The following is a 16,301-nucleotide window of genomic DNA, read 5'->3' as shown; positions in this document are numbered from 1 at the left end:
CAAAAACCCAGGCAAGCAAAACTTTATTTTTAAATATCAGAATTTTATTTCTATTAAGAGTTGCCTTTCTAATAAGTGGTGTAAACTTGATCTCAGCCAATCACATGTTTTCCCCCTTACTCTAGGATTGCATCTAAGTTCTGAGGAAGCTAATGGAAATGCCAAGGCAGTGGGTGGGGTGGGGGTGGGGGTGACATAGTTGTCTGTTCTGAGTTGTCTTCCATCAATGCCAGTAGGAGCTGCAATATCCATTCAGCCTTTGGGAAACTCCATGTCTGATGGCCATTGATTGCCATTTCCATGCTACTCTTGGGTATGTGTGAATCACATCTGTTCCCTGCTATTACCTCCTAAATAAAATACCTGTACAAAAGTCATTAACTGAGGTTCTGTTTTCAGGAGAAACTAAGATTTTTAAAAATTAGAATTTCAAAGCTTGGTCTTTGTTTTGCTAGGGGATCAGCATTAAGAGGGATATGGTTTAAAAGCAGCTCTGTTTTCAAACTCTAGGCTCAAGAAGACACAATTTGAAAGGGATGGTTATTGGTGGAATGAAAAAGTGAAACTTTAATTTCATTAGTTAGTTTTGTTACCTCAGTAAGGCTGACAACAACAAGCATTTATTCTCATGCTCACAAGTTGACAAGGTGACAAGTTCAGCTGCAGATTTAGGCTGCACTCAGGATGAAGCTCTGCTGGGCTTGGTTCCAGAATGTGGAATTAATTTAGATCTGTTCCACATATATTTATTCTGGGGACCAGGCTGAAGGAGCAATAGCTTCCTGGGGCATGCTCTTATTATAGCATCAGATCCCTGAAAAGTAAGAGCTGCCAAACTCTGCAAGCACATTTAAAGCCCCTGCTTGCATCACGTCTGTTAATATTCCACTGGCCAAAGCAAATCACTTGGTCAAGCTCAACATCAATGATCCAGGAAAGTATACTCTTTCCACAGGGGCAGAGGGAACAGGGTGAATACTCCAAACTATCACGTATATTAATGCTATCATCTTGCAAATTAAAATGCAGTTAGAAAAATATTTCTCTTCCTCCTTATGGGTTTAAATTTGTATTTAAGGATTAATGTTTATCCTTGGGACAGGTGTGTATTTGTGTTTGTACTCATAGCCTGTACATACTCAATCCAATGGTTATGCAATGGACATGAAAAAGAAAACAGAAACCATTGATGGATGAATGGATAAACAAAATTGTGAGATATATCTATATCTATATATCTCTTTCTCTCTATATATATATTCAGCCTTGAATAAAGAAGGAAATTCTGTCATTTACAACAACGTGAAAATGTCCTGGAGGACACTATGCTAAGTGAAATAAGCAGACACGGAAAGAAAAATACTGCATGATCCCACTTATATGTGGAATTTAAAAAAAGATTAAACAGATAGAAACACAATAGAATTGTGGTTCCTGGAGCAGGGAGGGTGGGGAGAAAATAGGGAGATAAAGGTCAAAGAGTACAAAGGTGCAGCTGTGCAGGATGAGTAACCCTAGAGATCTAGCATACGGCGTGAGGACCATAATTCATAAAATTGTATTGTGTATTGGAAATTTGCCAAGAGGGTAGAGTTTATGTGCTCTTACCACAAAAGAAGACCAAGGAGGAGGAGAAAGAGAGAAAGAAGAAGAAAAAAAAGCAAAGTGAGGGGTTGGGTGCGTTCATTAGGTTGACTGTAGTAATTACTTCACTATGCGTATGTACATCACAACATTGTGTTGTACACCTTAACATTGTGTTGTACAACACAACATTGTGTTGTACAACCCATCAATCAGTGAATGAATCAATTAGTGAATCAGAAGAAAACGGAAACATATCTTTAACTCATCCTGACGGGAAGACTTTCAAGATTTCTGGACGTGGAGGACAAAATCCGGTTAGAACAGTCCTTCTAGAATTCCCGAAAGATTATTCTAGTTTGACTGAACAACTATGACTTAGGAGAAAGGAGTGGAGTTTGGGGAAAAACTATGTAAGTAAGTCCTTTCAGTTTGGTTTAATTTTCCCTCAACATTTTAGTTAAGGCTCAGTCACACAAAGGAAAATGAAACATACCTTACTAAAGTAGATTCTTAAACTGCCTCCTACAAAGCCTGTTTTCCTAAGAAAGAATTAGTTTTCTAATGTAAACCTACTACTTTTCTTGTTTATAATCCATTTGGGAAACACAGTAAGAGAGGGGGATCCTGTTTTTTATTGCAAACATGAGATTTTTTCTTTTTGACTTAGTGGAAACCATTTATTCTTCTGATTTATAAGCATATTTTACATATTGTGATTAATACATCAAGTATATAATGTGGGAGTTCCCTTAGGAATACTAAGACCACACACGTTAGACTCAACTACACATTGTATTACGCTATTAGACAAATTTCACTTATACTATCACAACACATACATATTATACTTTTTTTATTGACAGAGGAACATGCCTTTCAAAAATATTTTATTGGATGAAACTTTCTTATTCTCAAGAAAACTTTTGGTTCTTTAATATAATTTATTAGGCCTTTTAAAGTTCTGCTTGGTAAAAGCATTGGTACATTATAAATACCTATAAAGAAAATATAGTTTAAAATTCCAAGGGAAATATTATATGTTTCCTCTCTTACATTTTCACAAAAAACCATACAGGCACTAAGAAAGACTGACAAAACTATTTTATGTCTGAACAATATACTCCAGGTTGGAAACATTCAGACATGACTTTACTTAAACATTAAAGCTTCTCTAGAGTGAACCTTTGGCTACAACCCAATGAATTGGTTGGTGTTTTAACCAGGAAAAGATATTGGTAGGAAGGACTAAAAAGAAAGTTTCATATGTTTAGCACTAGATTGGGAATGGGGAAAGGATGAGTTTTAATTCCAACTCATTCATTTATTACCACTTATAGGCATCTCTGAACCTAGTTTTTGGGTTTTTTCATTGAAAATTACTCTAATAGCTCTCTAGTTCTTTTCAGTTTTAATACTTTTTGATGTGCTGCAATATTCTAAATTCTATCCAACACTTTATATCAAGCAACATGTGAAACTTCCAAGGACAGAATGATATTACTGCAAATCTTTTAGGCCATCCTCTAAGCACCGTGGGCATTGCTCTGGAATTACCCTCATTCTTCACAAATTCAAATGGTAGAACAGCAGGTGAAAGTTTATCTTACAACCACGCTTCAAGCCAAAGCAAGTGACAGATTCTAGTGTTCTCTTCCTAAACTATTTCAATACCATGAGTGGCCTTATGAAGTTCAAACTTCATGGAAGAATTGCAAACAGCAAACTCAGTGGGACCAGCATTGTAGGTGACTGGAACCTTTGGGAGCATATTGAGAGAAAGAGGCTAGAAGGTTGGTGATTAATGAATTAGTATAAACGAGCATCCAGGTGAGGTGAGATTCAATAAATACATCAAACTGGATTTCAGAGGTACTTTCAGCATCTAAAATATTTTTTTCCTTTTTGGCTTATAAATGCAACCAAAATTAATTAGATCATAACTCTCATAATCATTATCCTATACAGATGTTGCTTAAAAGAAGGTGAGGGTAGTTTTTCATCCTAATGCATTTATACTTTGTACACATTCATTTAGTGTAGGAGTGGGCAAAATCAAATGCCTATTGGATGCTGACCAGTAATGAATAAGTGTAAGTGGCATGGAGTAGGGTGCTATGGAGACCCACAACTCAGGTCTAACCAGGCAGCTTCTACTCAGTTCTAGCCAACTGTTGCCATGAGGGTAGATGGGTTTGAGAATCAGGTTTTATGTGAAATCTCATACTTTCAATAATCATTCACATGTTTAAAACATTGTGCATATCAAACTCAAAGTATCTGAGAGACAAACGAGGTCTGTGGGCTGACAGTTTGTTTTTTGGTTTGAAGCTTGGAAGCAATTTGGTGAGAATTTGGATACTACTAGCTGCAAGATTGGAGATCGGTTATTGCCAAGGAAGGAACATTGTTTCAAAGATCCAGAACAACCTGTTCTAATGAACACAATTTGAAAAAACAAAAACAAAACCTCTCATTGGTTCTCCCCATTATTAATATTTTCCTTATTATATTGGTTCTGCATGTTATGAGAAGTTTCCGGTTATTATTGTTTAAAAATTTATGACTAGGAATTTGCCAAGTCCCATGTGTAAGTTCATTCAGAGAAAGTGGCATAAATTAGTTCTCCCAATATTTAGTTTCTGGTTGAGAAAGGAGACACCTTCAGAAGAAGGGGAAATAGAGGAAGGCCAGGGTACTTAGCTTGAGTCCCAGCCACTGTTAGAGCCATGGAGGCCTCTATACTGTGCACTGAGCAAAGAATGTTCTGAGACCACTCAGACCAGAGAAGGTCAATTTCAAGAACTGCTTCTGGATCAAAATAATTTAGTCCCCCCCACCCCCACCCCAAATGACAATACCGCCACTCTAGGAATGTGTAACACATTGTAGTAGAAAGGCCCAGGGTGTGGGTCTAATTGTGAACTCTTGTTAGAAACTTTCCAACTGCTTCCTTGCCATCAAATTTGAAGAGCCACATGGTAAAGACAGGGAACAAGCTATAGCAACCATTTTCTCTTTTTCTCATTCTTTGCAGATTACTTTTTCATGTTAATCGATTGCCTGTGTTTTGCCTTTTCTTTTGAGAAATGAAATGGGCTCAGGTAGGTGTACTAATGAGGTGTGAGGGATGTGTGTCAACTGTGACTCCAGAAAGAACAAAACACATCACTTGCACAGGCAGGGAAGACATGTTTTGAAAGAGCCATAATCAATTCTGGAAGTTGGATTTCCTACTTGAGCTCATCCCCCTCAAATGTACAGTTTGGGGAAAAAACCAAAAAGTACCACAAAGGATGTAATATGCATAGGAATCAATGACAAAACAACCACTTCAGACACAGGCAAAATCTAAGGGGAAGGAAGAAGCATGAATATTTCCAACTTGGGACTTCACACTTATTTTAATTTTCCTCATTCAGAATGTCCACCAGAGCTTGCAGCAGCCGATCATCTCTGTGCTTGTAAGGTTTTGTGTTGTAGAAAACATCAACGTAGTCGTTATACAGACTATCCTCAGAGTCTTTAAGCTGGGAAGGTTTGTTCAGCTTTTCCAGGGCTTCGTAGAAGTTTTCGTAAGGGATGTTGAGCTTTGCACTTGGGGACTTCTTTGGTGATTGCTCTGACTGCAAGTTTTTGCTGAAAGCACTTTGTAGGAGTCGCAGCATGGCCTCAGAAGGGGCTCCCTGTGCCAGCTCATCCCTCCTGTCTTCCACGCTGCCACTGCTGGGGCTTTTGGACGCCAGGAGATTCTCGTTAGGGTTTTCTTGCGTGGGCTGCTCCTAAGACACAGAATGCCAGCAACAAAGGGAAGAAGGTTTATCATTTACTGCCAGGCGAGCAGCCTTACTGCCTGCCCACCGCCCGCCCCTTGAGAGGCCATGTGGGCAGCAGAGACAGCACAAGGGTTACTTGGGTTGCAGTTACTCGGGTTTCAACCCTCATTTTTTCCTCTTACTGATGTACCCTAGGCAACCTTTTAAATCTCCCTGAACTTCACCTGTAGGATAGGAATAAGAAAACTTCCCTTTCCTGTGGTTTTGAAGGCTGAGCGAGTGAGTGTAGGTGTGCAGGTACGTGTCCAGTATGTGTTGGTTCCCTTCACTTGTCAGCCTGGTAGGTTCCATATGGGGAAAAAGAAGATATTAAAACATTCAACGACTCATAAGGCACTGACCAGTTGTCGCAGCGTGGGAGAGGTTTCCTGGAGGTCTCTTGCTCTGTCAGGAGCTACCTTTTAGCTACTGAGTTGTAAGAAGGGGCCATGGGGAGGGTTTAAGGTGGTGGGCTGGGGAGAACTGAAGAGATCAGAGAAGTCACTCTTTGTCAACCACTGTGGAAGTGTTTCAACATTTTAATAATGAAAGGCTTCTGTTAATACCCTTTAAGGAATCTCAGAGAGAGGAACACTCAGAAGGTTAACGCACTCTCTGGCTGGGAAGAAGAGGCCCTGGACTCAGGTCCTGGAGAGAAGCTGCTTTGAAGAATAAAATGGAGCCAGAATCTGAGCTGAGGCCTTCACACAGATAGTTTTTAAGTTTCTTGGATAAATGCGATGTCTCTGTATCTTCCAAAACACCCAGAACAAAGACGGACCTATTCAGGGCAGGTCATTCTGGGAAGGGCAGGTCATTCTGGAAATTCTGAAAACTTACCTACTACATCTGAAGTACTGTGCTAGCTGCTGGGAGATACGGAAATAAAATGTGGTTTCTGCCCACCATCTATCTGATAGGGGAGAAGCCAGCAGCTTCAGTAGGCTGAGACCCAGGAACATAAATGACTGACTTTAGCTATCCCCTGAAATTTTCTGAGTGAAATCTATAGCTCCCCTTGTTGCCAAGAAGTGTTGGTTAAGAAATTAGTAAAGAGAAGCCTACATGATTTCGCCACCGGAGCCTTCATTCTCTTTCTGCAAAATGTGCACACTAATATACAGGGATTATAGGTTAAGTGAGACAATGCAGAAAATGCTTAAAAAGTAAATGCAATAGAAACAGTAGGTATATGTGAACATGTGGAATGTCAGTTTTCTTTATAATTTGATATCTGTCATAAATGCAGAAAATTTCATGTCAGAGAGTTTAATAATTTTGAATTCATCAATTTTGATTTCTAAATTCTGGATAAAAGAACAAATTTTTAAAAAATAAGGTCTCATCCTATGGAAAATAAAGACTTTACCATTACCACTGCCTTTCCTCCTCGTCCATGTGTGATTTAGTCCCTGACTAAAAGTTAGGCGCAGCTCCACTCACCACATTGTCTACGTCAGTTTGAAAGCAAGCAAGCTGAGAACAGAGCCGCACAAACCTCTCCCAAGTCTACCATCTTCTCCACCCCTCTTCGGTCATTCTGAACGGTGTTGTAGGACGTGTACACGCGAGGCTGTTGCATGTGCTCTGGCTGCAAAGAGGTTCCATGCAAAATCAGCTTCCAGTTCACAATCCTTCCTTCATTTTGCATTCTTCCGGACTAGTGAATAAGTATACATATATTTTAGTGTGTGTTTTGAATAATATAAATGTATTTGAAATATCTAAAAAGGATTTCATAGCTAAAATCTAATTGCAAGATTCTGTACATTTCCATGTGCAGAGCTCTATGTTGAAAGAAATCATCGGATTCACTCTTGCTATAAAAATTAATAGTTTATAATTAAATATTTTAAAAACTGATGAATTGCTTCATGATCAAGCATTTAGTTAAAAAAGGAGAACTCGGTATGTAAATCTTCTTTTCCATATTGGATGTGTTCTTGAAAAGTTGACTATCAATAGATTTATATTTCCCAATTATCAACTTATAGAAACGTTCCACTGGGAAAAAAGCCAGCCTCTATGCTGTGTTATAAAGTCTCCAGCATTAATATCCCTTAAAAATTGTATATTTATATGAAAAATAATAATTTTTAGAAGCTGAATAATTATGTTATAAATAGTGTGCTGAAATCTAAAATATCTTTTAAAAAATCTAAAAATACAGTGCCAGATTTTGCAGACTTGATATAAAATAGTCCCATCTTGGTAAATCGACTTTTTTATTTTCCTGATGATGAAACAGAGTTGAAGAATAGAGGATAAGTTCAAGAGCAGGTCCACCCTACTAAGAACATTTTATTGCTCTCCCTATGAAAACAGGACTTTATACAACTTTCATTTCTAAATCACAACTTTAGCAGTCTTTAGGAGAATGCTATTCTCAGAGAAAAAAGGTGACAATGACTATGGAATTTATATTAACTTAATTGACACCTTCAGGAATTTAAAGTAATTTCTTGCAATGATACCAAGCTGACTCTAGTTCAAGCCTACTGTATACAGCTCATTCATCCTTGCAGCTCCAGTGAAATGGTACTCTAAGGAACACGTCACAATTTATTTATCCACTTTTGTGCTGATGGTCATTTAGATTGCTATTACTAGATATGCTGCAATGAATTGTACTTGCTTTAGAATAAAGACAAAGTTGATACTTCCAAAATAAATAAATAAAATAAATAAAAAGTTATCTAGACATTGAAATCTACACTGTTAATACTACATATTTCTCTCAGGAAAACTCAGAGTCAAAACACTGTTCGTTTATATTCTTACCTATAGAGAATGCTGGAGAAATGATGCAAAACATGAATAATTCAGCTACATCAAGCTTTTCACTTGACACTCTCACTGTGTTTTTTCATTTTTATGACTGTGTGTTAAAATTACAGAAAAATGTCAAAGAGTGTTAGTAAACAGAGTGAAAGTGAAAAAGAAATGAGAAAGCCTTTTCAGTTTGTTTCATGACTGAAACTGGAAAACAAAGTCATATTAAATAAGATATCTTGCCTAACATTAACCTACTTCTAAATAGCTGCTGCAGAATAATTTTAAGAGTGCCTTTATGCAACTTTGGCAGATTATCATGCCAAAGCTGGTCTGAGCATTTGACTATTTTTGTGAATGTGGTTGATGCTGGTGGCTGAATAGATCATGTGGCTGGATGCATTCAGACATCACATTCTTTATCAGTATATCTTTTTTTCTTCTTACAATATGGCTGGTGCCTAATTTTCTTTTATTATTATTTTCTATAACTAAGTAGGCAGGGCTTGAAACACTATACTTTCTCTTCCATTAAGGAGTGGTCAAGTTCTTTAGGGCCCTAACTGATGATGACATCAAACTTAAAAGTGCTTCGAAGTGTTTAAAAGTAAGCTGGTGTTTCTTCCACCTCTCATTCATACTTACCATGTCTGCAATTCGCAAAGTCCAAGTGCCTATAGGATTCTCTCCCCATGTGTGAACAGACATGAAGTCCCAATTCTTAAAGCCATTAGGAGATGTATCCCGCTCTCTTTCAGCCAACAATACAGTGCTGGTTCCTATGTTCATGCAACAAACACAGTTAACGAATGTCCTCACAGCTCTGATAGCAGGATATACTCTAGCATCTGATAACTAAAAATGAAAGCTGGGAGAGATTAGTCCTCCTAATTTTCCCTTTTAGTATAAGACCAGGATAGAGACATTCATGAGGAAAAACAACGTTTCTATCCACAGTATTTAGCACATTTCCTGGCATATAATAATAAGTATTATTTTCTTCAGTAAATATTGTGGAAGAATAAATAATGAATGAATATGTTGACTAAGGTTTATTTGAATAAGGAGAACACAGAAAACTTTTGCATTTACAAATTGGATTAAAGAAGAGAGCGAAAGATCCAAGATACATTTGAATGGAACTATCATTTTGAAATGTAAAAGGAAATCTTGAAAATTTAATAGGTGCCTGAATCTATAATCTAATGTAGACATAAAAATTAATTTATCATTTAATTATTAATTATCATTAGTTATTTAATCGATGTATTAATTTATTAAAGCTATATTAATTTAATAATCTCTGGTCATATAAAAACTAGTAATAGGAGTAACTCGATTTTCAAGTCCAAGCCCTCTATAGATCAATCAACATTTCTAAGTGAAAGGGTTAAATGAACTACAGGTCCACTAATGAAAAAAAAATCCATCACTATTTTAGGCCAATTCCAAGACATCTAGAAATCATAACTCCAAAATTAACAGATCCTACTCCAAACCTCTGGGAATTCACATCCTGGAAGAAAATCATAGAGATAGCTCATCTTTCTCATATAGCACCTACAGAAATTGAATTTAGTCAGCTAAGTCCTAGTAAAATGGAAAAGAATATTAGGACAGCTTCTCCTGTTGTTGTTTATGGATTGTGGTTTATGGTTCACAAGCCCTTTCCCATCCACTATCTCATCTGAATTTGTACCCTCTCAGAAAAGGGAAAATGACCATTTATCATATCATATTGCCGTATTCATATCATTATGGAAAATTTGTTAGTCTCAACCTTCTTTCATAAATCAAAATCAACCTTCTCAACCTTCCTTCATAAATCAAAATTAAAATTCCCAGTTTTTTGAATGATTCCTTGGATGTTTCAGATACATCTATAAATTTCATTAATTAATTATCAGAGTAAATTTCACTAATGTGTTACCTAAGAGAAATGAAAAATAGATCAGTAATCTAGGAAAGTGAACACAGTTTGAAAATGCGTGACTCCAGAAAAGTTTGTTAATTGGTCTTATTTAAATAGGCCTCATTCTCTGCTTATCTAAGAACCAGTTGGATGAGCAGAGCAGAGGGAGATCTAACAACAAGAAAAATGAAAAAATAAGCATGTTTTTTAAGACCCAAAAATATCTATTAGAGACTTAGTCCTATGAATAAACAAAAACAATTATTGATTTGATTTACACTTAAAAATATAAACAATGGTTTGGAAGTTTATTGTTCTGTTTTGTTTTGTTTATTTACCAGCAGCAGACGTCAGTGTGACATGAAGGTCTCCCCTACGGGAATATTCAATTGTTGCTTCAAATTGTACGTGCTCCAGGGACTTGATAGCGTTTTCTTGTCCTTCACAAGCTCTTGTTGGAATTTCAATGATAACTTCCCCATTAGCTTTCAGGACTCTAAGTACATCAAAGAATCAGCATTGAATAGAATATCTCTCTTCTTCCTTGCATTCTATGCTTATATGTACACATTGGTCTGGACTAGATACTCAACTAGGCTTGCTGTTGCTCCCTGTTCTGAATAGAATCCAATCCAGGATTAGCTATAAATGAATTTTAATGCATAATAAAATGGTAAGGAACACAGAAATTAGAATATAATGCTATTTGCCATGGAATCAAATCCAGGCCTTGGATCTATCAAAAAAAGTGGCTCACTATTGCAATATCAAAAAGAACCTCTTAAAAAATATTTATTTTATCTATAAGGCCTTCCTAAAACAAGTGCCCAAACCTTTCACCCTCAGGTACTTTGTGCAAGTGGGTCTTCAGTATAATCGTGGTTGCCTTGATAGAAACAACAAAACACTCATAGCACATTCTGCTTCTGTGGCCCGATGATGTAGGCCAGAGGTGGTCTATGTACACGCAGTGTGATAGAGGATCCTTCATGGAAGAAAAGTCATGAATCACACTGCACCAGGGCATGAAGCGAGGCTATTCTGGAAGTAGGTTTTGGATAATACTGGTTGGCAAGTGAATTTTGTCAATTCTAAGACGCATTTTTTAGTAGTTTAACATCTGAATTTGGGACGTTTCTTAAAATTAATGGTTGGTTGGTCATAGCTTAATTGATAATGCCTTTTCATAGTGGTACATTAAGCAATGGTACTCCTTAGATTTAATGCTACATGGTATATGGGCTACGAGAGGAAAATGCAAATATGCTAAGATAGTTTATAGATCTTTGGTCTCCTAGTGATTCCCCACGGAAACCCACAGAGAACACTGGCAAACTCCATATCCGTCTACTTCAGAAGGGCAGGTGAGAAAAAAATTAGGCAAAGTGACAAACACTTTAATCAAATAGTGCCATGGGCACATCTTTGTTTAAAATTTCTGGAGTCACTTACCTGGGCTCAAAGTCATTGTCCTTTACAACACACTCCTTCTTCTCAGGCACACTGCTCCAGGTCCTGGGATCAGCTAAATCCACCAAAGCTTTTGCATTAAGCAAGCCGAATCCAAATCGACTGTTCACCATCAAGCCTGCTCCGTTCTTCTTCCATCCAGGGTTATTGGCCAGTGGGTCATACTCAGAAGTCCAGACAACCAAGTGCTGCATATCTCTCCAGGTGAGATTTGGGCTGGAGGAGAAGTGACCCAAAGTATCTTTTAGTGCTAAATAAAAGCATCTCCATGCAAGGATTATGAAGTGCCTTTGCAATTATACTTACATTATTATAGGGTTGTATTACTGTTGGTATGTTTTTAAAATCAGAATTCAAAATAGAGTACTGAAAACTTCTCCCCATAACATATAAGTTAAGCTCTTACTTTAAGCAAAATTCAATCCTCAGCATTGTAGAAGTATAGAACTTAGTCCCTGATTTCTAATTATGTACATTTTATTTGAAGAAAAAATTAAAATGACAATACTTCCTTTGTGTCTTACAATCTTATGCTGCCCATGCGAATCCTTAGCACTTTCAGCATTGTGAAGCCATAGATGAAGCCTTGACTTCCATCTCAGAAAGAGTCAGATTTTAAAAACACGGGCTGGCTACCTACTATTAAACACATTTTGCCTTTTTTCTTTATATATCGAAAGTGGCAAGAAACTCTTAACTACATGAGGTCATACTTGCAAGACACTATGCTAAATACTGTGGGGATATTCGAGGAAGTGGTTCTTGTCTTTAAGAAGCTTACAATCCAGTAAAAGAGTTAAGTGTTTTTATAACTGTAATATATCTGTTGAATGCTGTATTCATAGCTTAATATATTGTGGGAGTTTAGAGGAAAAAGAATTTCCATGGAATAGGGAGATCTAGGGAGGCTTTGCTGGGAAGAAATATTGAGCTGAGCTTTGAAGAGTGGGTATTCTGTCAGAGAAGAGAGCATGAGGCCACTGGAGGAAAAGCACCAAGGTGGAGCAGGGTATGGCCAGACTGCCATCTGGTCTGCTGGAGCAGGAGGGGGCAATAAGGAGAACTAATCTCAAACAATGAGAATCTTGAGTGCTGGAAGCATGAGGCCACTGGAGGAAAAGCACCAAGGTGGAGCAGGGTATGGCCAGACTGCCATCTGGTTTGCTGGAGCAGGAGGGGGCAATAAGGAGAACTAATCTCAAACAATGAGAATCTTGAGTGCTGGAAGGTGGGCTTATCCTTTGTGCTTTGGGCAGTGAGAATCATTGAAGATTTTTGAGCAAGGAAATAGTAAAATCAGAAGTCTTAGATTAATTTAGCAACAATATAAAGATACAATGGAGATGCAAGGGATTGTTGGATCTATTATCACCCTACGTAAAATTTCATTTCTCCACACACACTCCCAAGCTCTCTTATCCTGCTATACGTTTTCTTCTTCCATAGCACTTATCCCCTTCAATACAAATGGGAAACATTTGTATTGTCTGTCTCCCTTGCTAGAATTTAGCCATGAGAAGGGGTGAAATCTTATCTATCTTGTTTTCTGTATACCAAGTTCACAGAATGCTAGGCACAGGGCATATGCTGAGCGAGTATATTGGTTGGCTGAATGACTGAATGTGTCTAAGTGTTAACAGCCCCGAAATATAATTTTTAAACTTATTGCTGTTAGTCATTAGATTCCTTTCAGATCTCAAGCTTTTCCTTGACTGTGAGACCTGCACTGTTTGCCTCAAGCCAATCAAGCACTAATTGATAGATAAATGCCCAAGTGTTTGCTTCTCCAGGCTCTTGTCTACTGCTAGGCTGTAGAACAATCATCAGGGGAATCTGGCTCAATTTGCTGTCTTCTCCCTGAGGCCCATAGTCTACTGGTTAAAACATTCCCTGATGACAGGAAAGAAGCAGTGTGCATTCCTAAACATTGAGAAGTTTGGCTTCTTGTTAAAAACCTGTGTGTGATTTTCAGGCCTGACCTGGGAGATTACAAAGGCCTCTGGCAGGCCTCCCAAGGAGAGCTGCCCCTGCCCCCATCCCAGACTTGGTGCATGGCCAGTGGCCAGCAAGCAGCAGGCTTTGAGGGGAGTTGCAGCCCCGGCCTCAGGCCCCCTGGCTCATCGTGTTCTTTGCATACTTGCATTCCCAGCCCCTGTGAGTGCCTTCATTCCCAGGTCTCTGCCTGAGCCTCTGGCAGAGGTTTTCTTCAGGTGTCTCTGCCAAGACCTCCTTATGGGGGAAGGAGGGAAAAACTTTGAAGACACTTTTCTCCATTTTGACTCAGTACTTTCCCACTCCTTCCCTCCCTCGAGCCTCCCCATCCCTCACCTCAGGGTCCTTAAAACTGCTGTAGCCTTTTGTTTACGGCTCACTTAACAGTGAGACCATCCCCCCATGTTTGTGCTGGTCCCCCCATCAGTGTGTCCTGTTCCATGGGGGAAAATGGAATAGGGCAGATTGGTGTTTTCTCTGGTTTTAGACTCTTGCTTATGCCATAGCAGTAAGCTTGATTAAAGGTTTTACTCTTTCATTTTTGGCTTGTTGCTTTAATGGGCTACTCTGACACCTAACAGCTCAGCTCCTTCCCGCTCAGTTCACCTGAGCTCCTGACAGACATGCCACTTAATCCCAGAGAGTGACTGGTGGGGGCTTAGAGGGACTCCAGTTCAGTGATTCTCAGTGGGTCCCAGACTGTTTGCATCATAATCACCTGGTGCACTTGCAAATAATAATTCCTGAGTCCCACCCTAACCCTACTGATCAAAATATCTAAGGGTAGGGCATGATTTTTATATTTATAATTGGGAGAAAATTGCCTAGCCAATTCTGTATTAGAGTGAAAATAACAGGATTGGTAGAAAGATTATAAGAATATGACCAGTTAAGACAATTATGTCATTTCAAATCACAGGGTCAGCATAGAGAGCAATAGAAAGCACATTAAATTGTATTCTACCACCAAAGAACTGTGTGACCTTAAGCAAGTCACTCTTATCTCTCTGGACCTGAAGTCATTCATCTATAATATGAGAGGGTTGAATATGACAAACTCCAGAACTCCTTACTATTCAGACTTTCTATCTGCCTAATACCATAAATACCTCTTTGTAGGTCCTGTTTCCTTCTTGGCCATCCCAGGGTTGAATATGACAAACTCCAGAACTCCTTACTATTCAGACTTTCTATCTGCCTAATACCGTAAATACCTCTTTGTAGGTCCTGTTTCCTTCTTGGCCATCCTACACTCAAGAATTATTAACTAGCTGAGCAGAAATGACTATTTTCTCAGTGAAGGAATTTTTGTAGTTGCATTTTATTGTAATGCTTGCTTCTTTCCAATCTTTTAAAAGGAGTTTTAGGTAAAAGCCTCTTATCAAGGTGGTCAATGGGCAACACACCAGTTTTCTATATGGATCATCAGTGTGCACAGGTATGTGTATGGAGGTGGGGATGGGACAGGGTACTGATAGTCATGATAATCACATGTGAAACACAGGCTTTCTATATTTCTATAGCAGGGCATTTATTTTATATTCAGTTGTAGGTTTTATTGTTTTTTTCAATTTTCTTTTATCTAGTTTTTTGCAAAATATTCAAGGAGCTTCATTGTCACACAATTAGGAAAATTAAGCCTATTTTCCTAACACAGTTAGTCATTTGTGTGCTTGTATTTCATAAATGAAAAGGAGCTGCTAACAATAGTGCAACTCATTCCTGACAACCTTCCTTTATTAATTGGTGCTCAATAGCATCCACAGTAATTATATTTTTAAAAACTGCATTAGGCTGCTGATCAAAGATATGTTTATAGAAAATAAGGGTTATGAAATTAAACACTGAAATTAAGCTTTGCTTCTAATTAGAGGAGATGTAGATCAAGTAATCTAGAGACAAAATCCTAGAGTGAAAAGTCTTAGGGGCTACCTGGGCCAGCTCACACCTACATGAGCCCGGATATTCAAGATTTTCTAACCTGGACTTTCCAACATTTCACAACCTACCAGTCAAAGATTTTTTTTCTTGTGATTTTTTGCCAAAGGTCTGATGCAACATTGAAAGTCCATTTCTTTTTCTCCAGAATTTAATAAAAACAGGAGATTGGTTCACCTGTTTGTTTAACACCTCCAGAGGTGTGAAGGAATTCAGTGGTGCACTTTGGAATTTTTCTACCCTATTAAAAATTATTATGATTCTTTTGATCTCTTCTCAAAAAATAATTACTACATCATAATAACAGTGCCACAAGCATTTATGCAAGGAATTTCTTTCTCTCTTACATATTCACCTCCAGGATATGCCTACTAAGTACTCTAATGGGCATCTTCACAATCGTAGCTGGATGAGGTTGTAGGAAAACACAGTTGTAAAAGTAACTATAACAGTTGTATCTCAAAATTTGGTTAAAGGCTGGCCCGGTGGCGCACTGCGCTAGTGCGCCGCTTGGGAAGCGCGGAGGCGCTCCCGCCGAGGGTTCGGATCCCACATACAGACTGGTTCCTGCTCACGGGCTGAGCGAGGCACGGGAGCAACACCGAGGGTTGCGATCCCGTTGCTGGTCCCGGTCCGGTACGGGGGCGACACTGAGGGTTGCGATCCGTTGCCGGACACAGAAAAAAAAAAGAAAAAAAAAATTTGGTTAAGGTACTACCAGCATTAAAACTGCCTGGAATTCTTGATTAAAATAGGGATTCCTAGGCTGCACGAGAAACTTCTGAATCTGAGTTGCTGGCAGTATGTCCTGGGGATCT

General features: G+C 38.4%; 1 protein-coding gene across 1 annotated transcript in view; it reads right to left on the bottom strand.

The window, feature by feature from the left end:
- Positions 1-2,235: 2,235 nt before the first annotated feature.
- PCSK1 (proprotein convertase subtilisin/kexin type 1) overlaps positions 2,236-16,301 on the bottom strand; it is a 40,386-nt gene continuing 26,320 nt past the window's right edge. The window contains exons 10-14 of the mRNA XM_008569139.1: positions 11,536-11,769; positions 10,422-10,579; positions 8,817-8,950; positions 6,898-7,059; positions 2,236-5,366 (exon numbers count right to left, since the gene is read on the bottom strand). Of these exons, the coding sequence (XP_008567361.1) occupies positions 4,989-5,366; positions 6,898-7,059; positions 8,817-8,950; positions 10,422-10,579; positions 11,536-11,769 (1,066 nt within the window). The 3' untranslated portion in view covers positions 2,236-4,988. The remainder of the gene's footprint in view (positions 5,367-6,897; positions 7,060-8,816; positions 8,951-10,421; positions 10,580-11,535; positions 11,770-16,301) is intronic.

Source organism: Galeopterus variegatus, unplaced genomic scaffold (genome assembly GCF_000696425.1).
Source record: "Galeopterus variegatus unplaced genomic scaffold, G_variegatus-3.0.2 Scaffold467, whole genome shotgun sequence".
Lineage (NCBI taxonomy): Eukaryota > Metazoa > Chordata > Mammalia > Dermoptera > Cynocephalidae > Galeopterus > Galeopterus variegatus.
The sequence above is the reverse complement of the archived record's forward strand: the minus strand, read 5'-3'. Positions and strand labels throughout refer to the sequence as shown.